The following is a 20704-nucleotide window of genomic DNA, read 5'->3' on the forward strand; positions in this document are numbered from 1 at the left end:
AATGCCGGTTCAGCTCAACGATGGCAAATTGAAGTACGGTTCCAAACAGATTGATAGTAGATCTAGCCGCCGGGGCTGGAGGCGGGATGGTGTGTCTGTGTGTACGCGTGTGTGGCGAGCCAGTGCCGATGAATCGTTTTCCCCTCCTCGTCTCACAACTTCATCTCTTCAATGCCTCGGCCGAAGACAGGTAGTGGGAGGGATTCCAGGGAAACCAAGACAATTACCTTCCGCCCCTCTCTCCTGATGAACACGTGGTGACCTGGCGTGCCTGGAAATTTATTAACATGGTAGGTTAGTGGATGATTGGAGTTGCTCAATATCCGTAGGGTGGTGATGATGATGACTCTTTGTATCGCCTCGGCATCTTCCACCTACTTTGTACTTCGAGGCCAGGGAAACCATTCCACGCAGAGAGGGGCGCAAATCTCCCCGAGAACAAGAAATCTTGTCTTCCCGCCGCCGTTTCTAATAGACGACAATGTGGTTCATGGAGTAGTACCAACGATTCGACGAACCCCACCGTCATACAGCTCATGCGTGCAAATGTTCCTCGCCCTTTGACCCCCTTCTCCTTGAGAAAACTAAACAAGAATGACCCGACTACCTCCAGGACAGGGGATGCAATGTACGAAGAGAAAGAAAGAGAAAGAAAAAACACGGCCGTGTAGCACCAATTCTAGATTCCATGCAATGTGATGCGATGCGATCGCCGAGGTTGATCGTCGGGTTACCCGCCGCTCCTCTTGCCAAGTTGCTGCTCCTCACAGCCACGGCCCTGGCCCTGGGCCCTCGGGGTCCCTGTCTCTACGGATCTTCGTGCCCTTTGATTCCCGTCCCGAAGTCCCGGCTGCGGATACAACAAAGTAAGCGTAGTAAGGTTAAGAGCAGAGATGGGCAGATGCACCTACTATTGACCTCCCAGTTTAGACGACGGGATCTTTCTCTCTTCCAAACCATGTTCTGGGGCTTCAATCACGGGTACATCTGTCGCCCCAAAGGTACGAATCGGCCGTGCAGCAATGACCATTCGCCCCGGGGGGTCTCCCCGTCCAGTCTTATACCGGTTCCCTTGGGTGAATCGACCTCCCTCGTGCCCGAGTTCCTCAATACCCAAGTCATCATGTACCATGTAGCCAGTCCCAGTCAAAAAATAAAAAAAAAAAAAAAAATTGCCCAGTCCTGCATGGCAAGGGGAGGGGAGGGCAGCACGGGGGGAAGGGAGGGTCCCTCTTCTTTCGGATCCCGGGATGAGAAGCTATCTCAGTTTGGAAATGCTTGCGGACTACATACGACCACCTGCACCTGCAGCACTGCAGCCGCATCCCACCCACCGACCATCTCAACTCCCGACGCTGTCAAATGTACGCCATGGCGGGCCTTTCTGCTCTGGGAAGGCCTGAGCAGATGCTGCCAGCGTGCCTGTTAAACCTCCAGGCAAGTACGTTGTATGTTGATGCGCGTCACTTTTCGATCTGGGTCATTGTAGTCTCACCGTTGCTGTATCCGTAACTCTTCATACTATCAGCTCAACGGTACGGCAAACTCTAAAGCGGGGGGGGGACTACGGTCCTTGGGAAAAAACTGGTATCTTTTCAATCCTCCAAAGCATGGCTGGGATCCTAGTCCTTCCCATCAGCCCATGACATATCTATACTCTTTTTCTTTCTAGTTATCCAGCCCAGGTGGTATTTTGAGCCCACCTCGATACCCATCCAATCACTCTCGATTCGGCCAGATCGTTGGACGCCCATCCATCAACTGCTGGCCAGATGGCCGGGTCGAGACGGGGCACATGTTCGCACATAGCCTTTGCCGGATAACGGTGCATTTCCATCCTCAAGGTAGGTTCCCTCAAGGTAGGTTCCCGTTGGTTTCTCAGCCCTCGAAAAGGCCGGCCACCCCCTCCAAGGCGTCTGGTGTGGCACGCCCCCCATCAGCAACCCCACCGCCCCGTGTTCTCGACTCGTTGGCCGGTGTCATGAACTCCTGAGCCATCTTGCTACGATTTGACCTCTTGCTGCGCCCGAAGCCGCTGTTCTTGGGGAGCTTTCCCATCTCGGCAATACTGACTCCTTTGAGGTCCTTGAGCAAGTCAAGCACAAGTGCTCTCTGCTGCCGCGTGTGTGAGGCTGGCTTGGCCACAAAGTCATTGAGTCTGTCAAGATCTGCTTGCCTGATGTTAGGCAGGGACATGAGTATGTCGCGCGGGGTGCTCGTGACAGGGCTATAGTAAACCACTATGGCAGCGATCAGAGACGCCAAGTCTTTTTGTAGATCTACAAAGTAGGGCTCATGGAAGGAGGTAATGCAAGCCCGGAGCACGTCCGAAGCTATGTATTCCCTGATGGCAGTAGCTGCTTCCGCAGATACTGGCGAGGTATCGAGGTAAGGGTCCCTGCTGGACGGTGCCACCTCAGCACCATCTTGGGGTAAAGACTTGGGCGACAGTGGCTCAGCCACGGTGAAGTCTGGGACGATGGAACGGAACACTCGCAGAATTATGCTGCAGCAACGAGTGTCTCGCATGCGGATGGCGTGCGTGCAGAAGAGGAGCAATGGCTCAACTACGGTCGACTGCATCAGGCAAAACTTCCTAAGTGATGGATACTTCCGTGATTGCTCTTGACCGTTCTGAGATCTCAATGGCGGGGGGTCTAGATTTCCATGTCAGCTTATTCGCCATGTATACCGTCTCTCCAAAACCCTCGAACCAGCACTGCCATCCCCACCGGCGTCTGCTCCCAGCCGAGGCACACGGGGAAATGACGAGGATGAGGAGCGGGGTAGCAGGCAGATAGTCTACTACAGAACGGCCCAAAGGGATCCTAGAGTAGCAAACGGTTGGAGGGAGACTGCGACAATCTGACCGAGGAAGAAAGAGGAGATGGGCGAGGATCAAGTCTGGGAAGAAAGGAGAAGGAAGATTAACTTACTCCTTTTCGTAGGGTCCAAGAAATCCGCCACCATAATGACTGCGGTATAGGTGACTTGGCGCAAGATGCTCTCTGATTTCATTTCCTCCGTCAGAGCATCGGCAGCTGCCTGTATGGCCTGCTGACGTTCCAAGTTCTCCCATTCGGCATTGATCTTGGCGTCCATTTGCTGGAAGCAGGCAGCTAGAAGTGGGGGTAGGAAATGCTCTCGCTGCTCGAGGGGACAGTCATCCACAAGATACCTGACGAGGTTGAGCAGATTGATTTGCTGATGTGCTGACAGGTGGAATGAGTTCTGGAAGAGTGCTTGCGCAAGCGGACCGGGCAGCTCGCTGAAGCCGTAAAACTGCATCTCCAAACGACTCATGCAGTAGATGATCGCGTAACAAGTTTCCCTTACAAACCTTACGGTTCCGCGGATCGTCGATGCAAGACCTTCGAGTGTGTTCTTCTTATCCATGACCCTTGCGTAGAACTCATCTTTGCTGCCCTCTGAAATGCCTGCTTGCCAGAAACGGTCGCTGAGCACGTTGCCAACAACAGACTTCATCTCGTTGGGCAGTTCTGTCCAGTTATCTGGGTTGTGGGAGGCGTGGGCATGGCTACAACGCCTGTCAGTCGACGAACACCACGAGTGATGAAGCGGAATTTACCTGAGGAACTGCAAAAGATCCGGAAGGATCAGCGGAAAGCTGTCATTCCACAGCTGGTACGAGATCTGGAATGGCGTCGACGTCTTCTCAAGCTTCTCGACAGAGAATGATAGGAAAGACTTGGTAGGCCTGAGCGGCAACATCTGTAGACAAGTAAGCATAACACCACATTGGACGTGTCTCGCTTCTACCAACCTTTTGCCTTTCCTCCAATTCAGCCTGTAGAGCCAAACCCTCCGCATCCAACTCGCAGGAACCCCATTCCTTGACTTCATGTACGCGATGGCTCATCAGGTATCTCTTTGCCTTGTCCAAGGCCATCAATTCACAAAAGCCAGAGTACGATGACAATGCGTTCTTCAGCTCTTGGTTCTGCCATGAGGATGTGACAGGCTTGATGAATTGCTGGAGTCGTTCAACCTGTTTGGCCGGATCGATGTTGGATGCTCGGTGAATGATGATGAAGAGGAAGCTTTGATAAGCGATTTGGCGTTTCTCATCCAGAGTACCAGACGAGATCATGTCGTTAACCTTTGCCTCGATTTGATCATAAACCGCGAGCAAGTGATCAGGGACCTTGGACGCTAGCCTCTGCAACTCTACCATGCTCTCAGACTGGAAGTCCTTGATCGCTTCATTGAAAGCACGATGTTCCGGCTGGGGCGCCGGCCAGGTCATCAAAATGTGCTCGAGAACCTTGAGCATGAAGCCTGGTTTCTTGTCAAGTGCTGTTGTTGAGAAGGCGACCAACAGCTGTAAAACTCTCTTGCGAATCAGAGGATCCTCGAACTTCATCTCCAGAAGTTTGGTGCACCACGACTCCAAATCCCTCTCTAGTGCAGCACGCTGTTGCTCCTAGAAGCAAGTCAGCATTGATTCGAATATCGGAGACTTCGTCACCTACGTAGTCTGGTAAGCTTTGCTGAGTGGTGCTTGCTCTCCATTTCATGTAGCCCTTGAGTGCGGCTTCGATGACTGTAAACTGAGCATCGACACGAAGAACAGGCATAGAGTGTTTAAAATACGTCGCGACTGGAAGGTCAGTTTTTGCTCTTTGGCTACCGCTCAAGGATTATGCCTGTCAACTCACCATTCATTGGCGGGCTCTCGTCATATAGATGCTGCAAAACGTGTTCCGCTTGACCAAGAACGTGGTATACTGCGTCGGATAGCTTGAGCTGGACGATGGTCTCAATGACTTGAGTGCTGTATCTTCGGTAGTTGCCGAGAAATGCGTGACGCTCGGGAACGGTATCGGTATCCTCCATCAGGAACATAAAGGTCTGGTCTTGGGTGTCTTCGGGCAGATTCTCGTAGCGTATCAGGCGAGAGCCGCATACTTCAAGAAGAGGCCCAACGAGATGACTGTTGGCTGGGCTTTGTCCAATTAGCCTGTTATTGAGGAGACGTGTCCAGGTTGCCAGGACTGGAATCGCGATGATGAGACTCTGGCTCTGAACGGTAAGCAGCAGCAGGTTGAGAAAACCGCTGACATCCGAGTTTGTAGATATGGCAGAGAACCGCCGGTCGAGGTAGTTGCCGAGAAGGGACAGCATCTGCTAGCAATTAGTAACTTGGGGGGGGGCTTCTACACCATGACAGACGCACCTCTGAGAACTTTTTGCCGAATTGGTATTTGTCCTCGTCAATGTCTTCCACATCCACAGCAGACCACTCAAAGAGCCTCTTCATGAGGTCTACTTGGCTAGCATCATACATGGGCGCGACAAGGTCCTTGAACTCTTGTTCTGAAAAGTTGGAACGGGAGTAGAGCGCATGCAGAGCTTCCAGCGAGGCCTAGTCGATGTTAGCTTTTGGCTCCTTTTCAACGGCAGAACGAGCACCACAAGACGGACTGCTTGCTACCTTTTGAATGGACACCTCGGGAGTTGCAAGAGCCCTGCACATGACCGGAACGCAGTTTGCAACGGCAACAGACTTTGGGATGGCCCATGGCATGAGGGAATAGAACACAGTCAAGGACTTCACGGCGCAGGAGCGGATTTGGTCGTTGTTTGGTGCGTCACCGTCGAGACATTGACTGAGAAACTCGGATACCCTGCTTAGCCAACCTTCTTCCCCAGAGCGCACTTCGGGGCCTGCAACTCTGTTGGGAAATGCCTCTCTGAGAACGGAAGCTGGGGTAAAGACTTCGACGCAGCTTCTGCTGAGGACGCCTTCGCGCATGGCAACAACAGCATCGTCGCCATTGAAGACCTCGTCGGACAGGGTCTCAAGCACGAAAAGGACGAGCTCTTTGTGGACAGGAGAGTCAGGGATCTGCCAAATCCGTACCAAGAGCTCGTCCATATCCATCCACTCGGCGCCCCAGCATCTCTTCGCGACTTCTACCCACAGCTGAGCTGTCTTGTTCCTAATATATAGCGGGTCTTCCTTTGACAGGGTGCGGCAAAGCTCCATAACCCATTCGCGCAGCATGGTAGACTGCTGCTCGTTGTATTCGGCCCATTTCTGCTTGATTGCGTGTTCGAGCAAGGAGAGGGCATAGTGGCGCACGACGGGGGACTGCGACTTGTTGGATGCGAGGGTGAATCCGTGGAAGGGGGCCTCGTCTATGCCCTTGATATTCTCGAGGAAAAGCTGTGCGTCTCGGCGGGACTCGTTGGAAGAGTAAGGACTGTGTATGACCTCGAGGGCCTGGTGGATCTGGGAGATGATGTCGGGGTTTCCACCGTTGGTGGAAGTAGTGTTCTGAGCCATACCGGCTGCGCCATTGGGCGTCCGGCCGTCCATGATATGTTCCGTCGGTCGCAGTACACCGCAAAGTGTCCAGCCGTGGAAGCTGCTTGTCCAGCAGGTGACTTAATGCTGGTTCATTCGTCGGGAGGTGGACTCGAGGGAACCTGACGGTGAGAGGAGCAGGTAGGAGGAAAGATCGAAGTGCAAGCTCGGTGAGGAATGCTGCCCAAGAAGTCGAGATTAGAGTTAGCCACGGCCACCGTCGAATGGCAAAGAAGAGGAAAAGGATAAGACTACACTGGAAAGTGCATTACAGAACATGCATACACTGGGGTGCAAGGACGTACCGGAAGCTCTGTACCTGCCACAAGTTCTTGGTCAAGACTTATCAAGGTCGTTTGTTCTGACCTTGATGCGGTGGGAAGGATATGCAAGACAAAGCTGAGCAGCGGAAAGTTTGTCGGGGGGCGGCAGTAGTGAAGGAAGCAGAGAGATTAGACTGGGATTGGTTAAGGTGAGGTACGCAGATGCAAAAGCGAGTGTCGATCTTGAGAGCTGCGCGGAAATGGTATGCGTGTAGCAGCCGTGACAGAGGTAGAAGCTAAAGGACTAGCAACAGCAGCAGCAGGAGCAAGAAGCAATATTGAATTGCATCGTCAGAGGCGGACAGAAAGTAAAGCTAAAAGGTGGGAATTGGCGCGGCGTTAAGGCAGGCAGGTGGTGAGGTGAGCCCAAGGTGTAAGGTGACCCACGCCCACGCCCCAGGTACCTCAGGTCCGACGCGCTCAGCAGTTCCGCCCACCGCAGGGCAAGGTTCCATATGGTTGCTGTCGGGTGCCCTGCTGCTGCTGTGATGCGCTGTCCCCGGTGCTGTGCTGTTCGGGCCGGGGGGTGACCGTGTACCTGGGGCTGGGCCATCTCAGACTCACCTCACAGGTCCCAGGTCCGTACCTGACTTACTAGGTAGGTACCTAACGCAATGAAACCCTGCTTTGCCCTGCCTTGAGCCTTTACTTGACCGACTTGGAAGCAGGCAATAAAGCAGGAGACTACACGTCGCGATGCACACAGGACGGTTCATGTTTTGCATCATCCATTTCTCCCATCTCAAGTGAGGTACTGCATTCCAAAGATACCCCCAATTATCTTCAAGTCCCATGTCACAAGTGCCCATGTGTTGGGAGTCGGACGAAAACATGGGAAATGCGGAGAGAACCTGTCACCCCACCTCAACTAACATCACCTCGCCTAGGCAGATGCGTTCTCGTGAATCTACGTTATTTAATTTCGGCATCTTCATACCTTGCCATGCTACCGGGTAGCCAACTTAGCCTTGGTATATGCATGCCTACCGTACCCAGGGAAATACCCCGCCATTTGGCAATCGAATATCCGTACCTCCCCCCACGTTTTTAGGAATTGGCTATCATCCAATTGCGGGAAAGGATGCATGAGGACCCCTTGACGCCGCAATGCGGTATCTGACATGTCTGTTTATAGACTACGCAAGTTGCTTCAATGATGGGACCGTCTCATCGGAAATCACATCAGCCTAATTGCGCGAGTATGCATAGAAACTACAGGCAAATCCTGTCTTCAACATGGCAAACCCCTTGTCTGAGGCACTTGATCTTAAGCACAAATACCATCCCCTGTCTTCCCCAGACATACCTAGTACATCAAGTCGGCAAATGGGGTTGGAAGGAAGACTAGGCATCATAGCTAGGCTGTCAATTTTACTTGCTTTGCATTCTTCCACCTTGACCTAGGCTAGTTCTACCTCCCACAGGCACAAAAGCTTGTCGTAGAAGCTCGTCGATACACACTCAAGACGCTTGCTCTCCGATGCCGGCACAAAATCGCTTCCGTAGTTCATACTCTTGTGTTCCTCGAATTGGGCCAGGACAGTCACGGCCCAGTCTTCGCCGCTTAGCGGGCCTTCGAGTTCGACGACTCTGGCGCCAGCATGCATGCACGATGCCAGGACGCGCAGGCGGCATCGATCAGCACTGCTTTTCATGTCGATCAACTTGAGCCTCCACACACCACCTCCTAGGTTCTCCTCTGCGAGACATTTGACCTTTCGCATACCGTACGTCTCGTGCGGCGGTTGTGCCGAAAAGACTCTTATTGTGTCGTCATAACTACCCGTAACTAGTAGTCTTGAGTTGTCTGCAAGAGTGAGCGGTATAGGGAGGATAGCCGTCACGCCGGCACCGTGGCCGGGGATGTTAAGGGGCGCATACAGAGCCTCGATAGCCGCATCCTCGTTGCGAGAATACGATGTGTAGCGCAATGCCGAGTCGTCTCCTCCGGAGTAGAGGATGAATGGCGTGGTTTGGTCAGGTGGCGAGAAAGCGACTGTCCAGGCCTCGAGAGAATGCGTAATAATAGCCTCCGAGTCCTCTTCATCTACAATCTCCCATGAATCGCCGAGTTTTACAATGCGCACCTCACCCGACGAGGTTGTCAACGCCATAGAGGCGGCATCGTTCGGGTCCCAAACCCCAGAGAGGAAGAGAACGCCTTCAGGTACATCGGAGATTCTGCTCGTGGCCAAATGCTTCAACGGCTCTGCGTCGTCGGTGTCCGGGGCCAACTTGAAGATGGAAAGTGTTCCCGTGCTCGAAACTACAGCCAAGATATCCTCCCGCCCAGACGATGAGCAGAAGTGCAGATCAAGAATTGCTGAAGGGTGCAAGAGTGTTTGCACATGTTGACTATAAACGAGTAAGTCAAACAGAAAAGAGGACAATCCTTCTTGGTACGCAAGTGGCAGACTTACACAAGGCCGTCTACGAGCCGATATACGATCAAGCTACCGTTCCGGTTTTGAGGTTTCTTGGGAACGGCAACATCTGCGTTTTCTAACAACTCAGTGTTCGCCTCCTCTTCTTTGACCAAGTTGTATGTGCCGACTACGAAATAAGACGGATGTATTGAGCAGAACTCTATGCAGCTTGGGGGCAAGTCGAGGATGAGAGACTGCTTCGAGGTAATGGTTGGGGCTGAGTCACCCATTGTGGTTTGTGTGAGGGTTGTCTTCTCTTTTGGGCTGGAAAAGAAAAACTTCCAATCCCCAGCTTTCGAGTGTTTGACGAAAGGTATTGCTAAATGCGGGGTGTCTCACCGACCTATGCTGTCTCGTCTCGGGTTTTCGATGATGGAATGCCTAGGTAGTTTGGAGTCCGGGGAAGACGTGTGGGGGAAGTCGAATTTGAGATTTGACGTGCGGTGCTTAGATTCTGCACTCGCCAAAGAGTTCCGGGAGGGTTATCGGCCCCGGCGCAGGCGGAAGGATCCCGCAACCCCCGACCCCGGGATTGACAGCCGCTAATCGGTTCGGAAGTTGCAATCCTTTCCAAAAACAACGGGGTGTCTGTAGCATCCCCTTGTTCCTTCATTCCAATAGATTTAAACTTTATCAACACGTTGTCCCCCGCCCGCACATACACATAAGAGGATGACGTTGCCCTCACCCTGTCGATATTAAGGTACTTGTTTTACAACAGTCGATGGTCATTATTCTTTACTGGGGTGGTGCTTTCTTTTTCTGCTCCGAAACAGCAAACGTTCACCGCACTTTCCTCACAACTAGACAAGGCACTTTCATTATTGTTCGTGATCTTTGAGCATTGGTTCTTGTGTTTCCTAGAGTTTGCATTGGGTAACATGGATTCTGATGAATCTGACTTCTACGGTTTGCGTCTTTGTGGGCTCAATTGATGTTGAACGAGACGAACTAATTCGCGCTCAGGGGACGATGAGATTGTCGCCGACCTAGAGTCTCGGGTTACGTCATTTGACGTTTCCCAGTGGTGGGAAGAGAGGAATGCGGCGGCGGCCTCCATCTCGGCGATGGACAGAAAAGTCAAGAAGGAGCCTCTCGACAGCACCAAACTCCACAACCCGTATGCCGGTGTTCCCTACGCGTGGCAGTTAACGGAGACGGTCAATGACTTCCTTGATCGTCTGCCTCCCGAGACGACGGAGCACAGCGAGCGGTTCCCGTGGATCTTTGTATGCAATCCGTACATCCGCAGGAAGGACAGGTTCAATGCCCAGAACCAGCGGAGCAGAGGCAATGAGGACGAAGCACCGGAGGAGGAGGGCTCACGACTCGATACCCTTATCGAGGGGGGCTCGGAGAGATTAGAGATCCTACTCAACTACAAGCTAGGCCTCGAAAAGACCAACAAATCCAAGGCAGTACAGGCAAAGTTGCTGAGGCAAGAACAAGAAGATGCCACCCGGGATATCATGGGCCTCGCACACATGTGCAAGATCAAGGCCGGCAAGGCAAGTGCTCTCAACAAGGCTCGCGCGTACCAAATATGATAGCTCATTCTCGTCAAACAGTGGATGCTCTTCTGTCAGCCCAAGGATGTTAACGAAGTTTGGAACGTCATAGCAAGCGCCACAGCGAACAACGAACTAGGCATTGCCGCAAAAGTTGCCCCTTGGAATCCGTATACCGACCCTACCGGTCGAAAAGACCGGATTGTATGCGTTTATACGGCCGACTTCAGCGATATGGCAGATGTGACCCGGGTCTTGCGTCGGTTGAGAGAGCTCAAGCTCGTCGAGGCCATGGGACGCCCTATCTACTATAAACCAGGTTCGTAGAAGCCTCCTATTACGGAGGAAGTTTTCGGTCTGACATGCCCAAGATGCATTTACGTATCTCGGTATCGCTTCCGGCAATCACTGGGGCTTGAAAGCATCGATTTACAGTTCTATGGATGTGCTATCCTAGACAATCATCCGCCTTGTGGTCTTCCACTTCCCGAGAGGAGCTTAAATACGATCCACTTGATGACGCGGCGCTTTGCAGGTGTAGGCTTACGATGGCCGCAAAGACCAGTACTCCTCTCAGGGGCTGCATACTTTTGGGAGTGAGGAAGAAAAGCTAGGTCAATCGGTTCGAAGAAACGAGCGGAAAGAGTCGACGGCGGTCAGCAAGGCTAAGAGGACGGACTGCAGCTCATCTTTGCTCCTCTAATGTACATGAAGATTGCTATGTACCTCTCATAAGCCGTACATGTAGAGTACTGCCACGAGCCTATGCCATATGTGTGAATACGAATCGCGACATGCGCCCTGCCAAAAAAATGCCTCTGTCCCCTTGTACAACGCTCAACCATCTATCAGAATCGACGACGCAATAAACCACCAAGTCCGGTACCCATGCCCCTAGTGATGCTAACGTTTCTACCCACGCAATATCCCGTTCTAAAGCAACGACGATACTCTGCCAGCTCTCACGTAACCCTAATCTAACCTTTCGGTGCGGTTGTTGTCAAATAACGCCGCACGTGTTATCAAGCATTCTTTTTGACTTGAGAAGCAGATCTTCCCCATACTCCCCTAGTCAGGGAGACTGGCCATCCGAATCATCAAACGCGGCATCCGGGTCGATAGGTTTGAGCAGCAGTACCAGCCTGTAGGCGCTGTTGCCGTTGAGATAATACCTGTGTAGCTTCTTGGAACGCAAGAACCCAAGACGCTCGTACAGACGCATGGCTTGTGTGTTGGTTTCCTCCGTCTCCAGGACCACCTCATCGGCGTTCCGTTGGGCCATGGCATCTATAGCCTTCTTCACGAGTGCCGTAGCAATGCCTTTACCGCGATATGGCGAGGCCACGGCGAGCATAGCGATGTAGCCCCGGCGCGTTGGCGGCGAGTGAGACGAGTGCACTTCCAGCTTGCAGATGATGACACCAATGAGAGACCCGTCGGCGGGATTCAAAGTCTGTGGTCAAGTAAGCAACGGCGATGGCACATACACAAGAGGGAATAGAGAGAAAGGTAACGCACCATGAAGCACAAATGGCCCCACTGGTATAGAAAATACCGGTAGACATAGATGCTGTATGGCTCACTCAAGTCCTTTGCGATCAGAGAGCGTATAGCTGGAAGGTATTTCGCTTCGAGGCCGTGCTCGTACTGGATGTACTGCAGATCCGCGGGGAGGTGGGCGACCTTGGAAACGTCCATGTTGCTGTCTCGCGGGGTATATTTGTTTGAGGTCGGACTTCGTAGGCAAGATATATGAAATCAAAGCTATAAAATTCGTGGTGAGAGGTTGCGCACAAGCCTATATCGGCACCTGAAATGGTCTCAAGGCATGACAATCTGTATAGCGCGCAAGTAAGAAGCAAGAAGTGAAGTCTTGAGATCTCAGACGAGGCGGATGAGAGAAAGTGCGGGCAAATAGCCGGGTGTCGCCAATGTGACGCGCGGTTTGCTGTAGAGGAAGGCAAGACGAGAATGCAAAAGATGAAGAGGCGCGGCTCTGCCGCGGCTGGGGGTTATGAGACAAGGGCGAGTGCAAACCGGCCAAACCAGGATCGTGAGATGTGCGTTTGCAGGTGCAAGTTGATGGGCGTAGTTGGAGTCGGAATCGGGGGACGCTGCATTCGATACCTAAAACTGAGTCGAGTTGTTCTGGCTGCGGTGCTTCAGGTCAGTCAGCTCCGCTCAGACCGTGCGGTGTTCAGTGTCCTACCAGCTGTAGTACGGTAGGCCCCGCCCGGGGGCCCACCATCTACGCCCATCGTCCCTGTCGGATTCGGAGGTCAAGGCAGTTTTGCGGGCAGGCCATTTAGTGGGGTCTACCGACGGGCGGCCTGTTGCCCTCAGGGCAGTGAGATTCCTTTTCCAGCCAAACGCCGTGAATTTCCTTCACTGTCACATGTCAAACGGCCGCCCTCGTGCTACGTCGACAGTCATCTCATTGGATACCTAGAATGGTTTAATCAGACCTACTTGAGTTTTGGAAACTCGACTTTGCGGAGAGGTGAGGTTTCTACCAGGTGAGGTAAGCACATGGTAAAGTGAGGTGCATTAGGGTGAAGCCAGAGATGGCAGCGCCTCACGCTTGCCAGCGTGTGCTGGGTGGTGTTTGTGAGGGTTGTCAAACTTGGATATTCCAGGTAATTGAGAGAAGACCGTAACAAGGTTGGTAGGTAGGATTCACTTCAAGTCCTACTCAAGGCGAGAGTACTGCCCGTCAAATCTGCCAAGTTTAAATTCTTGCTTGCGTTCATGCAATGGGGTTCATCCAAGGCCCATCACATGCAAGTCGGCCCCCTTGGGCTGCTTGTCAGGGTCTGCTTTAGAGCCCATTACCTCTATTCGATTAGTTAGACCAAAAGAGAGAGGAAACGACTTGACCGCTTCCGGAACATTTCTACGCGATAAGCATCGTCGGGACATAACCAAAAAAAAAAAAATTCATACTGTAGCACTTGAGGTATTACTTGGTGCCAAGTTACCAGTTACCTACTGCGTAAGGATTTACGACGGGACCGGTGCCCTCATTCAGTGGGACCCCCCTGCATTCCATTGCGGCATGGTGCCTGTGCATCTGCCGGGCGCACTCACCACAAGGCCAGATACATAACAACCACACCAAAATACGCACTACCTTCAAGTACCTCTTCTGGCGGAGAGCATGCTGGAAAAAGATGCTGCCCCCCTCGGAGATTGACGTCACGTCGGGCCGCACGGAGAAGTCAAGCAGCTCATGCATCTTTTTTTGCTCGTTCCTCGGCCGCCTCCAACAACCCACCCCCCGAGCTCCGGACTCCTTGGCTCTCAACATTGCCCGGCCAAGCACACCTGAATCCCGCATGCCTCGGGACTGCTTGTCAACATTTGTCCCTCTCTATCTGTCCAACAAATCACGAAACAAGCTTTGCCTAGCTTTGGATCTGCCATAGGTAGTCGCCCCCCCTTGCTCGCCGCTTAGCTCACACCGTCCCATCGCCCACTCGCCCACGTGCCTTTCAATAAGTACCAGGCCACGCCCAACGAGGACGGCGCAGTTGACACCGTCCTCGCTTCCACTTCATCCCAAGCTCAGGTATGCGCCGCCTGGTCCTTACTTCCACGGAATAGCCTGGCCTCTTTGGGTTGTTACAATATCGACTTCAAGGGCTCACTCCGTTCTACTAACATTTCCCCCGTGGTAGCGGCCCTTTGCGACAGCGACCATGTCTTCTTCGACTATTAGGCGCCGAGCCATCCCCACCGACAGCAACATCGATAGTGAAATTTCGACCCCTCGAGACGAAAGCCCCGAGAAACCCGAGACTGTAGCTCACGTTGTTCACCATGTAAAACCCAAGACACGGAAACGCCGGAATGGCGCCATCTTCTTACTTGGAAGTTTATTTGGAATCATAGCCGCCGGCTTTTTCGCGAAAAGCAACGACCTCATAGATTTCCCCGAGCTTGGAGAGCTTAGCATGGACAGCTTCTTCGATGTTCTGCCAGCTGGCTTGGTTAAGGACATGCGGGAGCTTGTGGTCAGTAACAATTCAGGTGTCGTCTTGGCGAGCGAGCGTCATCTAGTTGGCTAGAACTAACATGGCTGGCTGTAAAGCAAGGCGAGCGAGAATTCGTCGATAGCTACGATGCCTTCTCCGTAGGTTTGCAAGCCCGCGCCGAGGGTCTTCATGCCCATCACCCCATGATCATGGTCCCAGGCGTCATCTCAACAGGCCTCGAATCGTGGGGCACGGCCAACGTTTCCCGCCAGTATTTCCGAAAGCGCCTCTGGGGTAGTTGGAGCATGATGCGTGCGCTGGTCCTCGACAAGGAAAACTGGAAGAAACATATCATGCTGGATCAGGAGACCGGTCTCGACCCCCCTCATATCAAGTTACGAGCTGCTCAAGGCTTCGACGCAACCGACTTCTTTATCACCGGTTACTGGATCTGGAACAAGATTTTCGAGAATCTGGCATCAATAGGCTACGACCCGACTAATTCCTTCACTGCCGCGTACGACTGGCGTTTGGCGTACCCCAACCTCGAAACACGCGATCAGTACTTTTCGAGGCTTAAATCTTACATTGAAACTGCGCATGCGTTTTCGGGCAAGAAGGCTGTTCTCGTGTCCCACAGCATGGGAGGGCAAGTCCTTTTCTACTTCTTCCACTGGGTCGCATCCGAGAGTGGTGGACGAGGTGGCGATGATTGGGTCGAACAGCACGTCGAAGCTTGGATCAACGTGAGTGGCTGCATGCTTGGTGCTGTCAAGGACTTGACAGCTGTCTTGTCAGGTGAGATGAGAGACACAGCTCAGCTGAACGCCTTTGCCGTGTACGGCCTCGAGAAGTTTTTGAGCAAAGACGAAAGAGCCCAGCTCTTCCGAGCAATGCCTGGCATTTCTTCCATGCTTCCCATTGGAGGAGATGCTGTTTGGGGCAATTCGACATGGGCACCTGATGACAAGCCGGATCAGGAGCTGTCTTACGGTTCTCTCCTCAATTTCCGTAGCGGCATGAATTGGACAACTCCAGAACGGAATCTGACGGTCGAGTCAGCCATGAACTATCTCTTCAACACTACAGAGGAGTGGTACTCGAGGAATGTGAAGGGTGCCTATTCCCATGGTGTAGCACACACTCAAGCCGAGGTCGACGCCAACGAAAAAGACCCAAACAAATGGATCAACCCCCTGGAGACACGTCTGCCTCTGGCACCGAGCCTCAAGATCTACTGCTTCTACGGTGTAGGCAAGGCAACGGAGCGAGGCTACTACTATCGGTCACCAGACGCACCGGCTCTCACGAACCTGAACATCACAATCGACACAACCCTCACGCAGGGAGAGGTGGATCATGGTGTCGTCATGGGAGAGGGCGACGGAACAGTAAATCTTCTCAGCACGGGATACATGTGTAACCGCGGGTGGAACTACAAGAGGTACAACCCAGCCGGTGTCAAGGTGACGGTTGTCGAGATGGAGCACGAACCCGAGCGATTCAATCCCCGTGGAGGACCCAAGACGGCAGACCACGTGGATATTCTCGGGCGGCAACATCTGAACGAGCTCATCTTGAGGATCGCGGCGGGCAAGGGAAATACGATTACCGACTATGTTGTTAGCAACATTAAGGAGTACGCCGACAAGGTCAAGGTGTATGACGACGACCAAAGACCCGATGAGGAGCAGGATACCTGGGAGGAGACTTTGGAAAAATTGGTCGGCAACAGTTCATGAGCGGTCCGATTAGAGGCGTTATTTGGCGCAAGGGTACTAAGAGTATTTGGAGCATTTGGGAATGGTTACGACACGGATACAATACCCTCTTATTCAACGAATTTCTGTGTTTCCATGCCTTTAGTCTTTGTGTCTTAATAGGTAATTATTGAACGAGATACACGCTATACATAGAGCTCGCAGCATATTTTTACATGATGAACCTCTGAGGCTTTGACAGGTGACCCTGTGACAGGCCTTATTGTGCAGACTCGGAAAGGTCGCAAATGTTTCTCTATGGTAGGCACGAGTCGCCATGAAGAGACAACAAGCAAGGAGGGGCATGCAAGAACTTGAGGGCGGCATGGGATCAGGTGCACGTTTGCGCTGTCACCAGAGCAGCGACTACAGCGGAAGATCGGTGTCCCCAGCCCCTCCATCTCCATCCCCACCCTCCGCTTCACATTTCCCCCACCTTCACTCCAAAAGAAATAGAAAAAAAATGTCCCCTCACTGCATGGCAGCCGCCAACCAACTCCCGTCCAGGACTCAGTGTGTTGTCGCTGCCGCTGCCGCTGCCGCTCAGTGGGCCTGTACAGTGCTTCAAGGGTGGACCGTCCGTCCTTACCTCATCCAGCTCGGGCCTGGCCCCAGGCTGCCCTGGCCTGACTAGGTACCTGAAGAGGGGGACCTTGTTGTCAAGCCATGTGGTGTATCAAATCCCAAAGAGTCGAAACTCCAGCCGGCCTCATCTTCATCCCACCGAGTATCCAACGCTTCTCTTCTTCTTCTACTCCTCTTCCCATATTTTAGCAGTCGCTGTTTGCACTGCGCCGGTGATGCAGACCATTCCACCCACGTATCAGCGGTGGTTCTAGCATCATGGCCGACTTCGATCTATACGAGTCTCTCGAGACCAAGCACCAATTTTGGGAAGGTCAGCCAAATTCGCCCCCAAATCCAACCCCTCGTTGCTTCTTCCATCCTCCCCCGCCTTACTGTTCATGATGTTGTCTACTTCGTCTCCTCCCAGACCTTACCTTTCCTACGTCGCACACTGTGCGCATCGTAAGATTTGTCGCTGACCAGAGTCTCGTCGTCAACTGCAGAGCTCGACGACGTCGTCACTACCCAATACCAGTCCCACGACTTAATCGACGAAACCCTGCGATCGTGGCTCTATCTTACTTCGAGGTTCAGAGACAAGTTCCCCGAGAACGAAAATGATGTCGCCACCTGCTGCGAGAAGCTACTGCAATGCAAGCTGTTTCAAGACAACAAGGACTACATTCGCAACCAGATCGTCTACAGCCTTTTGCAGGAGGATGAGCCCCCGTCGCTGCACGCCATTGTACTATTCCTTTTGCTCGACGGCCACGCCGATGAGGCCTTATACTCTCGTATGATCGAGGAGGCGTGCTTCCCTCGCCTCCTCGAGCTGATTAACGGACGTAAAGACCAGGATCTGAGGCTGCATCGCTTGCTTCTGGAGCTGATGTACGAAATGTCCCGGGTCGAAAGGTTGCGCACCGCCGACTTGCTCCAGGTCGACGATGGCTTCATTGCATACCTCTTCCAGATCATCGAGGAGTTATCCAACGACGTTCACGACCCATATCACTATCCAATTATCCGAGTGCTGGTATAACTCTCCTCGCCGTGTTCTCTCCTGCTCGTTACTGGCGCTGACGAATATGAAAACAGTTGGTTCTCAACGAACAATACATGCTCGCATCCACCGACGTCGCCTCAGATCCGAACTCGCCCACAGCCCCTCTCACGAATAGGGTGATCAAGTGCCTTAGTCTCCACGGCGATTCGTTCCGCACATTCGGAGAGAACATCATTTTACTTTTGAATCGTGAGACGGAGACGTCCCTGCAACTCTTGATCCTGAAACTCCTTTATCTATTATTTACAACCAAAGCCACATATGAATATTTCTACACCAATGACCTCAAGGTTCTCCTTGACGTTATCATTAGGAACCTGATGGATTTGCCAGACGAAAAGATATCGCTTCGCCACACATACCTCCGAGTCCTGTACCCACTCCTGGCGCACACGCAACTGAGCCACCCGCCGCACTACAAGCGTGATGAGGTACTCAAGGTCTTGAGGATTCTGGGTGGTTATGGAAATTCTCACTTTGCCCCTGCGGACGAAACGACGGTGCGTCTAGTCGACCGAGTCTCGAAAGTGAAATGGCTTGTCGACCAGGAGGCTTCTGGCGAGGCAGAGGTGGCTCGGAAGTTCCTGGGGATCAGTCTCACACGTTCGGACACGGCGAGCAGCGTTAGTGTTGTCGACGTCGCCGCCGTCATGGAGAAACCGGGTGTCATCACCCCGAGTCGCAAGGCCGAGGCAGACGCCGAAGCCAAACAAGGTGAGGCAAAGGCCGGGGCAGGCGCTGTGCGGCCGAAGAAGCCGTTGCCCGAGGTACCAAAACACCGACATGGCGTGCCGGTCGGACCGACGACGACGTTGCATTTGAATGGACATAAGAAGATACCACCAAAAGCCCCGCCGCCACGGAGAAAGACGAAGCTCCAACCTTTGGAGCCCGTAGCGGACAGTGCCCCTATGCCAGAGGCTTGAAAAGAGATCTGGATGTGAGCTGGCCTGGTCCTGGCGGCCGGATCAAACGACGAAATGAATTGGAACAGGTGTTTGCTCGATTTGACGATATGGGCTGGAGTTGTGAACTTGGAAACCAGAGGAGGCATAGCAATCGCAACGTTAAGGATGGCGTCGAGCGTTCGGGTTACGGTCATAGCATATCATGGCGTTTGGGATCCCGAGGACTGCTATACTCAGTCCCAAGACGGTATTACCGCCACCTAGCAGCTGCAAAATTTACGCATTTTGAGTGGATGAGATGAAGATCGAAATTCAACCATGTGTGTGTGCGTTTGTGCGTTAATGAATGTGTTATTCACCATCAACATCTGTGCTGGATCTGAAGACTTGGTCGGACGTCACTAGGAAGTATCGAAGGGTGAGATCGGAGTTAAGATAGATTCACTTCATCTCGAAGCAACATGAGATGAACGCTATATGTCCGCTACTTCCCAACTTCAACTTTACTCGTAAACCTAGAGGCACAGACTCGGCATCATGGACAACAACGGGTAAACAACACTTAGGGTTCATTCGAGGTCAGGTTTCCGTGCTTGGATGTTCCGCATACACGGAAGAAGTCTGCAGATGAATATTCTATCTACCTAAATCGAGGAGGATCGTGTGTGCTTTGCAGGCAATATGGCGCGGAGTTGAGACCAATCCAATCAAAGATAACAGAAAATCGTAAAAAAGGAAGCACATTTCCATTACCCTGCAAAATGTTCCCCCAAAAATGTTGTGGATGGTCAGTATGCAGCAACCGCAGATTCGCGAACTTAGATTACCGCGCAATCTCACGATGTATGGAGCAAAACCTCAAAAACATACAACACCAGGTATTCGCTGGTCGTCACCGACCCAACTACTAATCCGGCCCTCATTGGCTTATCTATGGGAGAGCGGACGGGATCCCGAGTTTTCCAATGGGTATGGTCGTATGTGGTGGTGAAGGGAAGTAGAGTTGGCTATATCGTGGTGATCAAAGGGCAGAATTTGATCTCAGTGAGTTAGTGGGTGTGTTGCCTTGCTGCGTCGAAAGACCAGGCGATACAGACTACACCACGCAGACTTCCAATCCACTAAGTAATCGTGTGGCAATAGTGCTGATGTGTGTTGTTCTAGGTGTCGCTCCAGTACATCAAAATTTCGTACGTCTGAAGAGACGGCTGCACTCACCACTGTCGACCGTTGTTGAATCACAGCGGATGGAGGGGTTTCGTGAATGTCCGATGGGCAAGCTCTCCCCCCCACGCAGCCACACTCCTGTCAGCACACAGCTCAAACTTGGAGGCACTGCCCGGGCATGCCGATGGAACTCGGCCCCGGGGGGCTCGGGGGATTGTTTGCAGCCAGAATGCGATAAACACGGAGAAACAAAACAGGAAAAAGGATGGTTGATTGATGAGGAAGGAAGTTGGGGTGCTTGGCAATCGGCAACCTTTTTCTTTCTTTCTTTCTTTCTTTCTTTTTTCTTCTTGAAAACGACACTTGGCTGAGGGTGGGTGTGAGACGATCATGACCTCGATTAAGCTCAGGTGGGTTGTGTGTGCTGCGGCTGGGCGTTGATTGGGCCGTGAACTTCAGGTTCAGCTGGAGAGGTTCAGGGTGTTGCTGGTTCAGTGGCACGTGAATGGTTGATGTGGCGTTTCTCTGGATGGGAATACATACTGGACGGCCCGGCCGGGTGGGACGGATGCGTCACGTCCTTGCGAGATGGTAGGATCGTGCTGCTGCTTTGGTTGAGGTGTGTGATGTTGGTGACAGCATGTTCCATGGTGAAGATGATTTGACGCGGGCGA

At 52.6% G+C, this 20704-nt stretch overlaps 6 protein-coding genes across 6 annotated transcripts; 3 read left to right on the forward strand and 3 right to left on the reverse strand.

Annotated features, from left to right (window-relative positions):
- Positions 1-1878: 1878 nt before the first annotated feature.
- Positions 1879-6343, reverse strand: CABS01_05185 (uncharacterized protein; the record flags this gene model as incomplete). Its single annotated transcript, XM_060538555.1, has 8 exons — positions 1879-2657; positions 2937-3538; positions 3590-3732; positions 3785-4444; positions 4494-4621; positions 4680-5145; positions 5198-5386; positions 5456-6343. The coding sequence occupies 8 exons, from the start codon at positions 6341-6343 to the stop codon at positions 1879-1881; spliced, it is 3855 nt and encodes a 1284-aa protein (XP_060405727.1).
- A 1711-nt stretch (positions 6344-8054) lies between these two features.
- CABS01_05186 (uncharacterized protein) lies at positions 8055-9310 on the reverse strand (the record flags this gene model as incomplete). The annotated part of the gene is made up of 2 exons (XM_060538556.1): positions 8055-9009; positions 9075-9310. 2 exons carry the CDS (start codon positions 9308-9310, stop codon positions 8055-8057), a joined length of 1191 nt encoding a protein of 396 aa, XP_060405728.1.
- A 651-nt stretch (positions 9311-9961) lies between these two features.
- On the forward strand, positions 9962-10627 carry CABS01_05187 (uncharacterized protein; the record flags this gene model as incomplete). Its single annotated transcript, XM_060538557.1, has 2 exons — positions 9962-9989; positions 10047-10627. The coding sequence occupies 2 exons, from the start codon at positions 9962-9964 to the stop codon at positions 10625-10627; spliced, it is 609 nt and encodes a 202-aa protein (XP_060405729.1).
- A 1033-nt stretch (positions 10628-11660) lies between these two features.
- On the reverse strand, positions 11661-12286 carry CABS01_05188 (acetyltransferase; the record flags this gene model as incomplete). Its single annotated transcript, XM_060538558.1, has 2 exons — positions 11661-12041; positions 12107-12286. 2 exons carry the CDS (start codon positions 12284-12286, stop codon positions 11661-11663), a joined length of 561 nt encoding a protein of 186 aa, XP_060405730.1.
- Positions 12287-14286: 2000 nt separating this feature from the next.
- CABS01_05189 (Lecithin:cholesterol acyltransferase) lies at positions 14287-16304 on the forward strand (the record flags this gene model as incomplete). Its single annotated transcript, XM_060538559.1, has 2 exons — positions 14287-14601; positions 14679-16304. 2 exons carry the CDS (start codon positions 14287-14289, stop codon positions 16302-16304), a joined length of 1941 nt encoding a protein of 646 aa, XP_060405731.1.
- Positions 16305-17100: 796 nt separating this feature from the next.
- On the forward strand, positions 17101-18881 carry CABS01_05190 (uncharacterized protein; the record flags this gene model as incomplete). Its single annotated transcript, XM_060538560.1, has 4 exons — positions 17101-17220; positions 17317-17332; positions 17393-17925; positions 17988-18881. Coding segments are annotated over 4 exons (1563 nt in total), but the record flags the coding sequence as incomplete, so codon positions are not given.
- Between the last annotated feature and the right edge of the window lie 1823 nt (positions 18882-20704).

Source organism: Colletotrichum abscissum, assembly GCF_030869225.1.
Source record: "Colletotrichum abscissum strain IMI 504890 chromosome Unknown Scaffold_10.1, whole genome shotgun sequence".
Classification (NCBI taxonomy): Eukaryota; Fungi; Ascomycota; class Sordariomycetes; order Glomerellales; family Glomerellaceae; genus Colletotrichum; species Colletotrichum abscissum.